This window comes from Penaeus chinensis, chromosome 20 (genome assembly GCF_019202785.1).
Source record: "Penaeus chinensis breed Huanghai No. 1 chromosome 20, ASM1920278v2, whole genome shotgun sequence".
Classification (NCBI taxonomy): Eukaryota; Metazoa; Arthropoda; class Malacostraca; order Decapoda; family Penaeidae; genus Penaeus; species Penaeus chinensis.
In genome coordinates this window covers 18,905,902-18,920,901 of record NC_061838.1, presented here as the reverse complement: position 1 = coordinate 18,920,901, position 15,000 = coordinate 18,905,902, and the positions used below count along the sequence as shown (strand labels likewise).

The window sequence follows — 15,000 nt, the reverse complement described above, 5'->3', positions numbered from 1 at the left end:
CACAGGGAACGGCAATGCATGCTCGGCGTCCGGTCCACATGTATAACAAGCATGACCGTTACTTACTGTCCTCAATTCTCTCGTGACTTGCACAGCAAACGATTCGAAAGGACGAGAGGTGAGCGTTGCGTCAAACGACCTCGCATGGTATCGAAGGCAGGAGTTCCCGTGCGATTGCATTCTTGCCTTCATCAGGCGGTGCTTCCAACTTCGGGAAATTAAACCCATTGGCGTTGGAGACCGAGCATGCCAGTCTGTGGGAGATTAAAAAAAGAAAGATAAAATAAATTATTCTTTGGCAAAAAGTATGTAGAAAAACTGACAGCGTTTTTTTTATCACAATAGACAATAGTTTGATAGCACTCAGGGCAGGTAAGATGAACACATTTAAAACGGTACGAAAGATTTCTCAACATAGATGTCAGTGCAGATTTTTAAATAGCGGCAGATCAGTGTCTTGGAATATTAAACACGGAGGTCTTAAAAAGGAAGGAAGCGCAGTTAGCAAGTACTGAAGAAATATATCCTGATCAGAGTATTTGTCTTTCCACAGCTGAAAAAAAGTTTAAGATTTAAATGTGTGTGTTTGTTTGTTTGGTTATATATATATTTATATACAATATGTATGTATATACATATATATATGCGTATATATGTACAGACATAATATTAATATTTATATATGTATATAAATATATATGCTAACAGTGGATTCCACGTAAAACACACACACACACACACACACACACACACACACACACACACACACACACACACACACACACACACACACACACACACACACACACACACACACACACACAGTTACACTTTCTCTCACTCTCTCTCACTCACTCACTCACTCACTCACTCACTCACTCACTCACATGCACCATTATACAAATATGCATTAATACATATATCCATACATACATACTGTATATCCGTCTATACATGCACACACCTGCGTATACATATGGATATATAGATTGATATATGTATTTGTATACCATATATATGTTATGCATTATATAATATATATATTTACATATTTACACACACACACACACACACACACACACACACACACACACACACACACACACACATATATATATATATATATATATATATATATATATATATATACATACATACATATACACACACACACACACACACACACACACACACACACACACACACACACACACACACACACACACACACACACACACACACACACACACACACTGTTACTGCCATCTTACTGGCAATTTCCGGATGTACAAAGACACAGAGTCAGCTGCGGGTGCAGTGGTCCAATATTCTTTGTTTTTTCATGATTTCCAGAACACGTGTGTGTACGTATGTGTTTGTCTGTCTGTGTGTTTGCACGCGCGTTTGTGTATGTTTTAGCATGTGTTCTTGTATTTGATTTCCTGATATTTACAACTAAGATTATCAAAATATTTCGCCAGGTGTTGTTGGTGGCCAAGCGAGCGGTTGTACTGTGGTCTGTGGCCGAGAGTATATTGCTGCTGTTTATGACCAGCGACGTAGGTGACATTTTTGTGGCCAAGAGTTTGATATACCCATGATTTATTCCCAGTCATTAGTGGAACAGTGGGAAGAACTGGTGAGGTGTGAGTCTGTATAGTGAATGAATATATTAAATGTTCACGATGGTTACGTAATTGGTAGCTTTTATTTTGTTTTCTTTTTATATGGAGGTGTTGGACATGGCATTCAGATCCCGTGTGTAAATTGGGAGAACGCTGTAGCAGTTCATTCAGTCGTCCACAGCGCATGGTGTTTGCTCGTCTGATGCTGGCTCACGGTTTGCATGGAGTCAGGCGCCTAAACATTCTCGGAACGTGTCCCAAACACGTGGCGCGGGAACTGGGCAGTCGGGCAAGACGCGCCCTGTGCCCCTCCGGGCCTCCGTCGCGAACAATGCTGCCTCGGCGAAGGTCGGCTGCTGAATGTCAGGGCTGCGGAGCGTGACCCCTGGCGGAGGCGGAGACGGAGGCGGTCATGCAGTCTGCACAGCATCACGGTGGGCTCCCCGCGGCCTTGCGCCCCCTCCCACCCCCTCGTGGGTTATCTCAAACGGATTATTACAGAATTACTTTCACTCTCGGGCCTTGCGGTTGCAAAGAAGGTGGACGCGCTGGGGCGGAACCACTCTTGCAATTAGCTCTGGTGTTGACCTCATCTGGGGATTGCTGGTTTTCCATTTAGGAGGCGGTCTTATTCATCGGGTGTAATCATTTGCACTAGTTCGATTTTCATTTAGTGGCCTGCGTGATGCTCCGTGTATTGCGCCGGTATTTAATAGCTGTGTTTAAAGTGTTGTTCGACTTCATGTAGTAGTATTGGTAACTGTACCGATGTACTGGTCTAGGACGCCCTTAACATGTTTTTGCCTCACAACGTGAGCGCCTCGTGAAACGCACTGGTACATTGATACAGAACAGAGACGGCGAGGTCGTTTGCGTACAGTGGCTTGGGAGCACCACCCAACCCCCCTTCTCACTACAGTGGCGAGAGGCCCCTCTCCCTCTCTCCTCCCCGTATCTCTCCCTTACCCCTCCCTGCCTCTTCACCCCTCTCTCCCTTCCCCTTCCTTGCCCTCCCCCTGACCCATCACCCTTGGCTCTCTACCTCTCTTCCTCCCCCCCTCTCCGCTTCGCCTCATGAGTCACACCCCTAAAATTGACCATTTTTGGAGCGTGGTCCCTTATCCTTCCCCATTCCCTCTCACTCCCCTCCCCTTCCCCCCTCCTCTCCCCTCCCTTCTCGGTCGATAATGTTGGCATTTTATTGTGGAACATCTGCGTGTGTGAGAAAGAAAGGGGAGAGGGGGAGAGGGAGATAGTATAGTAGACTGCAGATCTCATACGCGCGCGCGCGTGTGTGTGTGTGTGTGTGTGTGTGTGTGTGTGTGTGTGTGATATGCATACAGCATGTGTGTGTGTGTGTGTATGTGTATGTGTGTGTGTGTGTATATACACACACACATATATGTGTTTGCGTGTATGTATGTTTGTATCTGTGTGTATGTACGGGCACACACACGACAGTTCATAAATGTGCAAAAAAAAAAAAAAAAAAAAAAGGACCAGAGACGAAACCTTGGCTTAGGATGAAGGGATGACGCTGGAGCGTGGATGAGGTGCAGAAGTGGGGATCGAGTGGACAGGAGTGGAAGTTGATGGCACTGCCGGAAACACGACGGGGTTCTGCCCTCTCTTGTTTGCATTTGTTTGTTCTCGGTGCAGGAGGACTTGTATCTCTCTCTCTCTCTCTCTTCTCTTCTCTTCCCTTCCTCTCCTCTCTCTTCTCTTTCTCTCCTCTCTCTTCTCTTTCTCTCCTCTCTCTTCTCTTTCTCTCCTCTCTCTTCTCTTTCTCTCCTCTCTCTTCTCTTTCTCTCCTCTCTCTTCTCTTTCTCTCCTCTCTCTTCTCTTTCTCTCCTCTCTCTTCTCTTTCTCTCCTCTCTCTTCTCTTTTTCTCCTCTCTCTTCTCTTTTTCTCCTCTCTCTTCTCTTTTTCTCCTCTCTCTTCTCTTTCTCTCCTCTCTCTTCTCTTTCTCTTCTCTCTCTTCTCTTTCTCTCCTCTCCTCTTTTTATCTTTCTCTTCTCTTCTCTTCTCTTCTCTTCTCTCTTTACGCACGCATGTATTATATGAGTATATATGTGTATATATACGCATTGCACCTTATCCCTCCCTCCCTGTCTCCTTCAAGACGAGCCCTTCCTTCAGTCACCGGCTACTGAGGCCTGTCTGTTTAGAATTTATGGACGATGCTGCCACTGACGTCCTGATAGCAGGCGTGTTGCCCTCGCCTCATGGCCGCAGATGCACACGAGTAAAACATTTGCTATTCGTAGGTGTGTGTGTGTGTCTGTTCTTGGAATTAATAAATAAACATTTTTTTTTTTAACTCCGTGCTTTGCGAAGGTTTTGTTTGTTCCTGTAAGACTTTCCTGTCCTTTGCCTTTCCTCTCCCTCTCCGCCCTCGACCGCCCAACGTTTACCGCAAATTTGTCGTCCTAAATAGTTTGTTACGTAAGCTGTCGGCATTTCCACTTTTCGCAATTGACCATTGTCAGTGCGGGGTTGGGAGGCGAGGGTGAAAGGGTTGTTGAGGGAGGAGGAGGAGGAGAGAGAGAGAGGAGAAGTGCCGAGAAGAGGAGAGAGGGAAGCTTAATGTGTTATCCTGAAATAAGGGATATGAGTCGGGGTTAAGTCTCTCTCTCTCTCTCTCTCTCTCTCTCTCTCTCTCTCTCTCTCTCTCTCTCTCTCTCTCTCTCTCTCTCAAATGTTCTTCCTCCTTTTTTTTCTTCTTCGGCGTCGTCGCCTTTTTCTTTCCTCTTTGCCTCTCTTCCTTTTCTCTTTCATCATCGCCTCTCTTCCCTTTTCTATTTCCTCTTCGCTTCTCTTCCCCTTTTTCTTTCCTCTTCGCTTCTCTTCCCCTTTTTCTTTCCTCTTCGCTTCTCTTCCCCTTTTTCTTTCCTCTTCGCTTCTCTTCCCCTTTTTCTTTCCTCTTCGCTTCTCTTCCCCTTTTTCTTTCCTCTTCGCCTGCCTTCCTTTCTCCTTCCTCACTCACCTTACCTCCCACGCAAGCAGGCTTTGCTCTCCCAGCCCTTACGTCGGATAGTGTTGGTGACCTCTCATGATCTGGGGTGTGTTCCCCTTGCCTTCCCCTTCCCTCCCCTCCCCGCCTCCTTGTATTCCCTTCCCCCTTCCCTTCCCTCCCCTCACCTCTTCCCTCCCCTTCCGTTCCCCTTCCGTCACCCCTCCGCTCCCTGTGTTCTCTTCTCCTTCCTGCTCCCCCTCCCCTCTCTGTTCCTCTCCTCCCCCTTCCGCTCCCCTCCCTCCTCCCCTCCTTGCGTTCCACGACTTCACCCTTGCTCCCTCTGTTCCTTCTCGGGCTGCCTGTGTGAGATCCGGGTGAGGTTGCGGGAAGTGGGGGACGGGGGTAGGAGGAGGAGGAGGGGGAGGAGACGAAGGAGGAGAGGGAAGAAGGGGAGGAGGAGGAGGAGGGGGAGGAGGAAAAAGATGAAGGAAGTGGAGGAGGAGAATGAAGGAGGAAGAGGAGGAGGAGGAGGAGGAAGAGGAAGATGAAGATGAAGATGAAGATGAAGATGAAGATGAAGATGAAGATGGAGGAGGAGGAGGAGGAGGAAGGGGGTTAAGGTAAGTGTGTATAACTTGGGGGGGGGGGTGAGAGGGTGAGGGTGAGAGTTGACTTTTGAAGGGCGGAGCTTTATCCCGAAAGAACAATTTCTCCGAAGTGTTTTCTCTCTCTCTTTCTCTCTCTCTCTCTCTCTTTTTCTTTTCTTCTCTTCTCTTCATCGATGTCTGAAATGAAGGTTTCGTCCAGGGCAGGATAAGTAAGACAGCTGTTCATTATAAGAAAGGACTTCCGTGGCATAATTATAAGGAATACCGCCATTGTTCCAAGCATTGTTGAAAGGCGTTGCTTTGAACAGACGAAAATCGGGACCGCGGATTGCCTCCACCTTCAGGCGTGCACGAGGAGGGGGGTAGGGGCGGGGGTGGCAGTGGCAGATGTGACTTCGCGATGGGCGTTCTAGTCGACCACACATGGGCGGCCGAGCGTGGGTGGCTTGGGCGTGTGTCCCGTCTTGGCGTGTGGGCGTGCGGGTGGGAAACGACGGGGTTGGAAGATGCAGGTGCGGGGGAGAGGTGAGCGGGCGCCACGGGCGTTCGAGGGTGTGCTGGGATAATCTTCTCATTTACAGGACATTATGCGACGCTGCACGTGTGCACGAGGGAGCTATTCCTTGAGCGACAGCGTTTTCCGCTCGGACTGACACCGTCGCCAGATCCTCCTTCTCCTCCTCCTCCTCCTCCTCCGCGCCCGCCATTCGTCACTCGGAATTCCTGCATCTTTGTTTCGTTCTTTTGTCTCTGCTCTCCTCTCTCCCGCCGCACCTTACCTTTTCCTTCCATTCTTCTTTTTCTTCGGTCTTCAGGAATTTCCCCCATTTTCCCCTCCTTTCCTTGCGCTCTGCGCTTTCTCCCCGCTGATGCGCGTGCACTTCCGTGCATCGATGTACCTCTACCTCTCCACTCGCATCGCTTCTTGCAACAGGGGATGCAACAGTAGCTAATGCGATAGAGATTATCGTGCAGTATCTGGCGTGTCTGCGAGCCTGGCAAGATGCGGGGCGGGGGAAGGGGGGGGGGGAAGTGCGGGTAGCGAACCGAAAACTTGATCCTCGTCTGCGGGCGTGCGGACGCATTTCCCAGGAACTTCATTACCCCGCCCATACACGCATTGTTGGGTTAACTCGCCCGCCCACGGAACATACGTGGTGTGTCAGTCAAGTTTGTTTGTAAACAAGGACAAAACGCTATAAAATGATGTAGCTGGACGAACAGGAAGCTGTAAAACGCGGTGATAAGGGACGTGGGAAGAAGAGCGTGATAAAGGAGGGAGGGAGGGAACAGGATACTAATGAGCGGGCGGAACTTGTGAAGGAAAGGAAGAGCACAAAGCTGGAGTCCCACTTAGGAGACAGAGAGGGGAGGGGGGAGGGGGGAGTCGTGTTGCTAAGTTGGGGATTATGGGGGAATTTTGCCAATTAGTTCTTGTGGGTATGGAGGGGAAGAGATTGGAGGGGCACCGGAAAGGGCAGGATTTTCGTTGAAGATAGGGGAAAAAAGACAGAGTTGAGCAGAATAGAAGCGACTTAACACAAACGCCGAAGTTCCCACCCCCTCCCCCTCCCCCCACTTTAGCTTCAGGAAATAGTGAGCGAGGGAGTGTCGCTTCCTTCCCCCGGGGGAGAGGAGGAGGGGTAGGGGCGACCCCGGACTTTGGATACACGTGAGTCACCGCCACTTTTGCGACCGCGTTGCGATAGCCAGAATACTGAATCAGCCTTAGCACATGGCCTGAATACATCAATGACAACAATAGCTTATTAAGGCCAACACTGTTATGGCACAACTAATCGCCAGGCAGGTACGACCACAAGGCCCAGGAAGACCTCACCTCATTGCCCTAAAAAAACTCGAACAGACGGAAGCCTCCTCTCCATTAGCCCCCCTCCCCCCTCACCACCCCGCCTCCACCACTCCCCTTCGTCATTACATGTTAGGGAAGCCAAATCAACTTACGCGCCCATTGTGGGGGCGTAGCAAAACTCTCTAATATACCCAGCTTAAACATAAGATAAGTGCAGAAGTTCTGGCGCTTAAATTGATTTAAAGACGAGCTTGACAAACCCGCCACCCATGATCTTATCAACAACGGCTATTAAGAGATTTCAGGCCGAACCCTTCCGGCGCCCCACGCACCCGCGCGCCCTGCTTAAGAATCGCTGTTGACACTCCCCTTGCTTCCGATGCCCAACGACCTCGGAGGCGGGTCAGTGCCCAAGGGCCGCAGTTACTCGTCTGTTGCGGTGTTCCCTTCCGGGGTGTCTGTCTGCCTTAGGCTTGATTTGTAATTTAGATTAGGAACTGTGATATTAGACAAAGAATAACAGTGGCGTGTGTAACTAACAAGCAACAGCAGTGCCTGCGGCCACATAAACAAATAATCACAGTAAAAAAAAAAAAAAAAAAAAAAATACAATAGCTTAGGTTAGGTCACCCGAAAAGAACAACTGAAATTGTCTAAGTCATATAAACAACTATAGCTTAGGTCATATACATAAACAACAGCAATAGCTTAGGTCATATACATAAACAACAGCAATATCTTAGGCCACACAAACAATCGCCTGCATTGTCTCATCCTAACGTTTTCTCTCCCCCAGGGTCGCCAAGGTTCCGTCGCCGCGTGGAGAGCCAGTGGTCGTCGCTAGTGTCTCGATGGCGCAACATCGGCTCGCCCGCCCGCCACGTGGTCACGCCCACGCCCGACCACGAGGGCCTCGTGGGCGGCGGCGACCGCGTGCACATGATGCGGCACCGTGACCATACCCACAACACCTCCAGCAGCAGCACCAGCAGCAGCAATGGCCCGCTGCACGCCATCAGGTCTCGCCTTGGCCGAGGGCGGTCACGGCAGACCCGCGCCATGTCGCTCTGCGACGCTGACGACGAGTGGGCGGCGCCCAACCGCCAGTGGGTGGACTCGCGGGCGGTGCTGGAGTGGGCGCGAAGGTGCGGCGAGCGCGACGACGAGCAGGACTCGGGCGTGACGGTGAGCGACAACGACGAGGCCTTCTCGCCGCCTTCCTCGTCGTCGTCGGCGTCGAGCGCGGGCGGCTCCTCATGCCATGACGAGGCCTTCAGCGAGACCTGCAGCGACACCTTCCCCGCCAGCGACAGACACGACGACGCCGCGCCCGCGCCCCACCCTGCGGACGTCGTGCCCCCTCCCCCGCCCAGGGACCCCTCGCCCTCGGGGGAGTTCTCTCACAGCTGCTCGACGCCGCTCTCCTCGCCCTACGCCTCGCAGACGCAGCCCCACAGCCCCGCGCAGCCCCGCCGGGATCCTGCTCAGCCGGGTCTCCACCAGCCCAGGATCGTCGCCGACCACGTCATAAAGATGGACACGCGCGACCTGCACCCGACGTCCCCGCCCACGACCGCCGCCCGCCGCTACCAGAAGCCGACGCCGCCGCAGAAGCCGCAGCTGCCGCAGCCTCAGTCGCAGGCGCAGCGGGGGGGCGGCGTGGCCACCAGGGTGGGGGGGCGGGCGAGGATCTCATCGTGTGTGGACTCATGCATCTGGGAAGAGCCGCCCCCGTTGGACCTGCGACCTCCCGCCCACACGCCCGCCCACACGCCCAACCACTCTCCCGCCCACTCCCCCGCCCACCGCACAACCACCCTGGACCGCCACAAGCACCAAGGACGCCGATCCCCGCCCACCCCGACCTCCCTGACGCTCGGAAGGGCCGGCCTGCGGAGCATCGCCACGTCCCCCTCCGACGCCGAGGACAGACTCAAGCTCCAGCGACTCACCTCGACGGACAGCCCGCCCAAAGCGCCCCTCACGCCCACCAGCGACCACAACAAGTCTACCTCCAGCCACGAGGACGAGGACGCAGACAAAGTAAGTTGCACGTCGTGGTCTTTGCCGTTCATGAGGAAGAGTTAATGCATGCTGTCAACTTGCAGGAAGGAAAACACAATGCCGTAGCTTAAAAAAAAAAAAAAAAAAAAAAAAAAAACGCTACGGATGCGAGTGAGTAGCGCGAGTCGGATGTGTGGTAGTTATTTTGGTGCTCGCGGGATGGACTAGAACGTCATAGCTCTTCGCCAAACATCCTGCAGAGCTTAGGAACAAGATAAGGGGGGGGGGGGATATAATTGAGGGAAAATGCTATAGAGGGACTTTACCGCTTTAAAAGGGGAATGTTTTGTTGGTATGATCAGGGGAGTTACCGCTGTTTATACAAATGTTGTTTATACGATAAAGGGATCTGCTGTTGTTCTTCTAAAACTTATTATTCATACGGTTGGGAAGTTTGTCGTTGTTTCCCAAAATATACATGTTGAGTATATGTTCAAGACATTTACCAGTGAACAACAGCAGACCCTTTTATACAGATTCTGTGATCAGGGGATTTTTCATTCTACGAAATCGTTATAATTCCCTTAGAAGTCGCCAACAATCTTTACAGTCATATGGATCAGGCATTCACTGACCATCTAAAACATTCTAGATGGATATGTTCATTTCAATGTACCAACATAATAGATGGCAAATCGAATGGCACGTTCTCTCTTTGCGTCATAACTGAGGCAGGACAAGAATCCGGCGGAAAGTTGACGTCACAGGATATGGCACCGAGGCCGTATCCTGGCCAAGGTATAAAAGCAGAAATAAGCCTTCCCGCGCAGTCTATTATCCTCCAGCCGCTTAGGCGTCCATAGCAATCTACCCGATCGCTTCGATTCTCGAGTCGCCATCAATGTTGTGCCCCGCCATGCTGATGCCCCAGAGGCTGCCCGCCGTTCCCGAGGAGGAGGAGCTCGCCGTGTGTGGCCTCCGCCAGCCTACGCCCTGGAGCAGTTTCTCTTCCTCTTCCTCTCTTTTCTCCTCTCCCTGCTCTTTCTCCTCCTCGCCTTTCTCCTGCTCCACTCCTTTCTCCTCCTCCTGTTCCTCTCCTTGCTTCTGCTCTTCTTCTCCTTGTTTCTGCTCTTCCTCCTCGGTGCCCGCGGCGAGTCAGGCGGAATGGGAAAACGGCTTGACGTTCGCCCCGCCCTCAGCGATACCTTCCAGTGTGAGTATTTTGGTCCGTTGATAAATTTCCCCGGGGATGGCGTCAGAAGAAAATGGTTGTCATTGTTTTGTGGGGTTGGGTGTAACTCTTCGAGGGGGGGGGGGGGGGGGGGGGGGGAGTACATTGATTGCATTCAGAATGACGTGTTGCGGTAACAGGTATGTTGGCGATGGCGACCGCATCAGGTGTCACATGCGCTTCTTAAGAATATAACGCACGAATGAAACAACGCCGTGACACACATTCTCGTACGCGTTTGTTTTCACCGGAAGTTTCTGCGAGCGAGGGGCGCTCGGTGTAAGTTCACAAACGTTTCACAAACATTTCCTCGACTCGAAGTGAGGAAGCGAACGCGAGCGCCGAGAGCACGATTCTGGGCCTCGGGGACTGTGGTGAAGCGAGGGTGGGGAGGCGAAGGAAGTGAGAGAAGGGAAAAGAGGTGAGATGGTTAAGAAAAAAGGGAGAAGAGAAGGGATTGAAAGATGGGAAAAGGAGGATGGGATGGAAATGAATGAAGGGGAGACGATAGGGGAGGAAGGGGGGGAAAAGAGACGGGAAGAAAGGGAAGGAGAGGTGGAAATAAAAGAAGGGGAATAGGAAGAGAAGGATATTGGAGGAAGGGAAACGGGGAGGTGGGGGGGGAGCGAAAAGAAGACGACCCCCCCCAATGTCGGCAGTTGCCCCCCCCCGAAAGGCCGAGAAGGGAAATGTAGGCCTACCTGTTTATTATGTGACATCCGGTGACACAACGTTTCCGGAGGCATTACGCTCACCTTCGGGAACTTTCGTTAATAGTGTCACTTTGTGTCATTGCGTAATTGGGAACCATTCTACGAAGTGGGAGAGGAAGAAAGGAAGGGGAGGGAGGGAGAGAGGAAGGAAAGAGTGAAGAGGGGGAGGAAGGAAGGGAAGAAGGAAGGAAAGATAAAGACGAAGGAAGGGAGGGGAGGGAGGGAGGAGGAGGGTGGAGGGAGGGGAGAAGCAAGGAAAGAAAAAGAGGAAGGAAGGGAGAGAAGAAAGTAATGAGGAAAGAAATGGAGAGGGAAAAAAAATGGAAAAGGTAGCCAGACGATTGGCGAGAGAGGGATAAGGATGTGACGGAACCTAATTCCAGTAAGAGGCGGGATTTACGTTGCTCGTTGAACGACCGCGGACCCGCCGCTATCAGCTGCTACAGGTCACGAGACTTCTCCGGGGTTCATTATGCGGGAAAAATGCCGCCACGTAATCAGGTTACTGGAACAACACCCTTTTTCCCAGGCGCGGGTCATGAGGCTGGAACTGAACTGGAATATTTTACTGTGGCAGGTCACATCGGCGTGAGGTTTCACATGCACATTTTTTTATGTGGAGGAATAGAACTTTGTCAGTTATAAGGAGATCACGGCAATAAGTGTCAGGGCGCGCGTGTGATTCGCCACGGAGACTCTTTACATCCCTTTACAGAAGAGCGATTGTAAAACTCCGGCCGCCGTTGAATTATGAATCGCGTGTATGAAGTCATCCGCGCGCACTGAGAGCGGGATGGATCTTAGCGCAGTGTAATGGGCGGCCACAAAAAGCGGGCGTTGCGGTGTAATTTTCTCTCCACCTCTTTTGCTTGTTGATTTGATTGGACGGAAGCGACCCCCGCGACCTCCGCCGCAGAGGTCGAGGTTGAGGCCAGGAAGTTGGTTCTCTCTCCCCACACGCACTCCCGCCGCGGCTGCCAGACACGCCCGAGCGAGTGCCTCTCCCGCCCCATCATGAGGAAGACACGGAGTCGCCGCGGCAGGCCTGGCGGGGGCGCCGGTCAAGCCCTTTGGACATGGGTGGAAGCGGTCCTTGGGGCCAAGGTGGGGGTAAGGGGATGGAGCGTCGACTTGGGGAGGAGCTCGTTTCGCTAAACCAAGTCTCTCTTCTTTCCCTTCTGGAATATGTTCTGTCACTATTCTCTTGTATTGTTTCCTCGTCATTTCCTTTCCTTATTGTTTCCGTTGCGTATTTTCGATAATATTCTCTCCTGTATAGCCGCCGATGTTAGATATTAGTGTTTTCTCGGAGCAGCGTCGCCTGAGCAAGCACCCAGCAGCGCACGTCGAAAGCTTGAGTCATTCCCTGTCGAGAAGCAGACCGCTTTTTCTTTGCAAATAAAACTGGCGATTAATGGTTGTAGATGGAATTTGCTCGGTGGAAATGTTGGTTTGACATTGACCTTAATATTGTTGGTTGAGATGATTTTGAAAGAAGAAAGAATCCCTTAAAGGAAATCCACCATTACTGGGCGCGGGTCGGACGTGACCCCCGCCCACCGCGGTGCCCTCCACACGCAGGTCAGAGGGCACGAGGGGCGGCGCCTCCAGGTTCGCTGGGGCGTCCCCGTCTATGTGACGTCTCTGTGTGACACACGAGCTGCTCCCTCGCTTTGCTTGTGGCCGCTTTTGGCGATGCGAAAGGAGTGCAGCAAGAGCAGTCCCCTTCCCTGGTGCCCGTGGGATGCGTGTCGCAGGTCCGCTCGCCTCCGCGCTGCCATTTCTGGATTCTTTGCATATTAAGGCGCCTTCGTTGAGAGTCGTAAGCTGCTCTTCCGCTCGAGACCATTATGTGTTTTCAACAATGGCAATGACGGCAATTTGGTGAGATTACACTCAGTGGAGAGAAACTGGAGCGGACGGCAGTTTCACTGCGCCAGTCGAGACGACGGCGGCGGTGGCCTCGCACAAAGCAGAAGGGACGTTAATTGTGAAAAATGTTGTGTCCGGGAATTGTCTCCTTTCCCGTACTTACTGCCACCTTCGCTATTGTTTGTGGTGACGGGGGCGGGGGGGGGGGGGGGGGGGGGCAGAGAATGTAAAGAGAAACCGGTGTAGCACTCCTGCCTCAAGTTAGGCTGGTCGCCATAATAAAAGGTAGGGGAACCTGGGGGCACGAGAGCACGCGGGGGGGGGGGGGGGGGTGTAAGCTATTACGACATCCGCTCTCGGCCATAATCGCCGAGACAAAGGAATATCGTGCTTAAGAGGGAGGCGTTTAAGGCGGAGGAGGGCCGCCCGATGAGCATCGTATCTGGTCATGGTGATCCTGGATGTTGACTCCCGACGCGGCGGAGGTCACGGGAAGTTGTTGATCTCGCGGCGACTCGAGACACGCGGCGACCCCGTTAGTGTGAACGGCTCGCGCGAGAATCCCTATTATCCGGTCTCGTTATTATACTATCTCGCTTGAAGGGCGGGGCGGCCGGGACGTGGCGCGGCAGCAATGCTGCTCCGCGCCCGCGCCTTCCGGAATTGAGCGCTCCTGGGGATCACGGCTGTGTTGCGCTACTCGGTTCACGCCCATGTCATCTCTGGTGCAGTGCCCTGTTAAGTTAGTGTGGACTTGCGCGGGTTTGGTTGTAATTGATTGTAATGGTTGTGCGCGGCACAGGTGGCAGGTGCTGTTACGTGTGCGCTTGTGTGAGGTCCTTGTATTAACCAAGAGTTTTCTCCTCCAGACGGACGGCCAGCCCAGCTTCTGCACGTTGCCTCGCCAGAAGAGGGAAGTCACCTTCCAGATCCGGACGGTGGTGTTCGAGAAGGGCCCGGGGCACCGCTCGCTCGGCTTCAGCATCGTCGGGGGCACGGACTCCCCGCGCGGCTCCATGGGCATCTTCGTCAAAACGGTGTTCCCCCAAGGACAGGCCGCCTCCTCGGGCGCTCTGCAGGAAGGTGAGTCTCGGCGCTCGTCGATAGGCGGGACCTGCACTTTGGAATATACGTGGAGTCTACCATGAGAATTACGCAACAGATGCATGATTTAACTTTGGGTGATGATATTTTTATTCCACCTTCCGTGTTTGTTATTAACACGTTTCTTTCCCTCAGGTGACGAAATCCTGGCAATCAACGGCAAGCCCCTGCACGGCAGCTCCCACAAGGAGGCCATCCTGGCCTTCAAGGAGATCAAGCAGGGCAAGGTGGTGCTGCATATCGGCCGCAGACGGAAGAAGAAGGCCGTCGCTCACCAGTGATCTGCGAGGAAGACTCTCACAAGCAGTGATCGTGTCTCCCTTCCAGCTGTGACGGCGCCCTCTGGCAGTGATCTACTGTGGCGCTGTCTGTGGCTGTGACCGAAGATTATCTCGCGTCCTCCTGCAGCGGTCTGCTGTCTGTCCAGCAGTCGGAACTGCTGCTTTCTCTGATGGTGGCAGCGGCGGCAGTTGATCCGTTTGCAGTCCGCCTCTGGTGCTATCTGATAGTACTTCTCGCCCTCTCGTTACTGGCGGTTGGCGACGTGCTGGCGTGGGGCAGTTTGGTGGCATCAGCCAACCATCAGCAGTGGGAATCTAGGGACCGAGAACCCAAGAAAAGGACTTCCATCCCTGAGTGCCAAGTTAACCAGGTTCGAGCTCCGGCGCGGATGGTGGTGTTGGGAACCATTCCGCTGGGAAGCCGTGTTTCAGAAAGGCCTTGACGACTTTCGAGTTTGAGAACAAGATGACTATTTAAGAGAGAATTCGTACAGAGGAACACTGACTTCGGAAAACCAAGCTGTCCGTTGTTTTTTGTTGGAGCCATAACATGACGACGGTTGTCAGCTTGGGTCGAAGCGTGACTTCGTGCTCATTAGAATATCAGCTTTTTAATCAGAATATTTCTCATTCGTTATATTATTGTTATTTTGTTAGTCACTTAAGAATATTTATGATTTTCCCTTCTCGGTCGTCTCTGTGGATCTCGTAAACCAGACCAGGTTGATGTAGTCCAGAAGTTTATAAGTAAAGCTGAGAGTAATCAAACCTCCGTTGGCCCCCGAGCTGCTAG

General features: G+C 52.3%; 1 protein-coding gene across 1 annotated transcript in view; it reads left to right on the top strand.

Moving 5' to 3' along the window:
* LOC125035927 (serine/arginine repetitive matrix protein 1-like) overlaps positions 1-15,000 on the top strand; it is a 124,852-nt gene that overhangs the window by 109,271 nt on the left and 581 nt on the right. Inside the window, exons 6-8 of the mRNA XM_047628239.1 lie at positions 7,799-9,045; positions 13,692-13,905; positions 14,062-15,000. The exon at positions 14,062-15,000 is cut by the window's right edge and continues 581 nt beyond it. Coding sequence (XP_047484195.1) covers positions 7,799-9,045; positions 13,692-13,905; positions 14,062-14,207 — 1,607 coding nt within the window. The 3' untranslated portion in view covers positions 14,208-15,000. The remainder of the gene's footprint in view (positions 1-7,798; positions 9,046-13,691; positions 13,906-14,061) is intronic.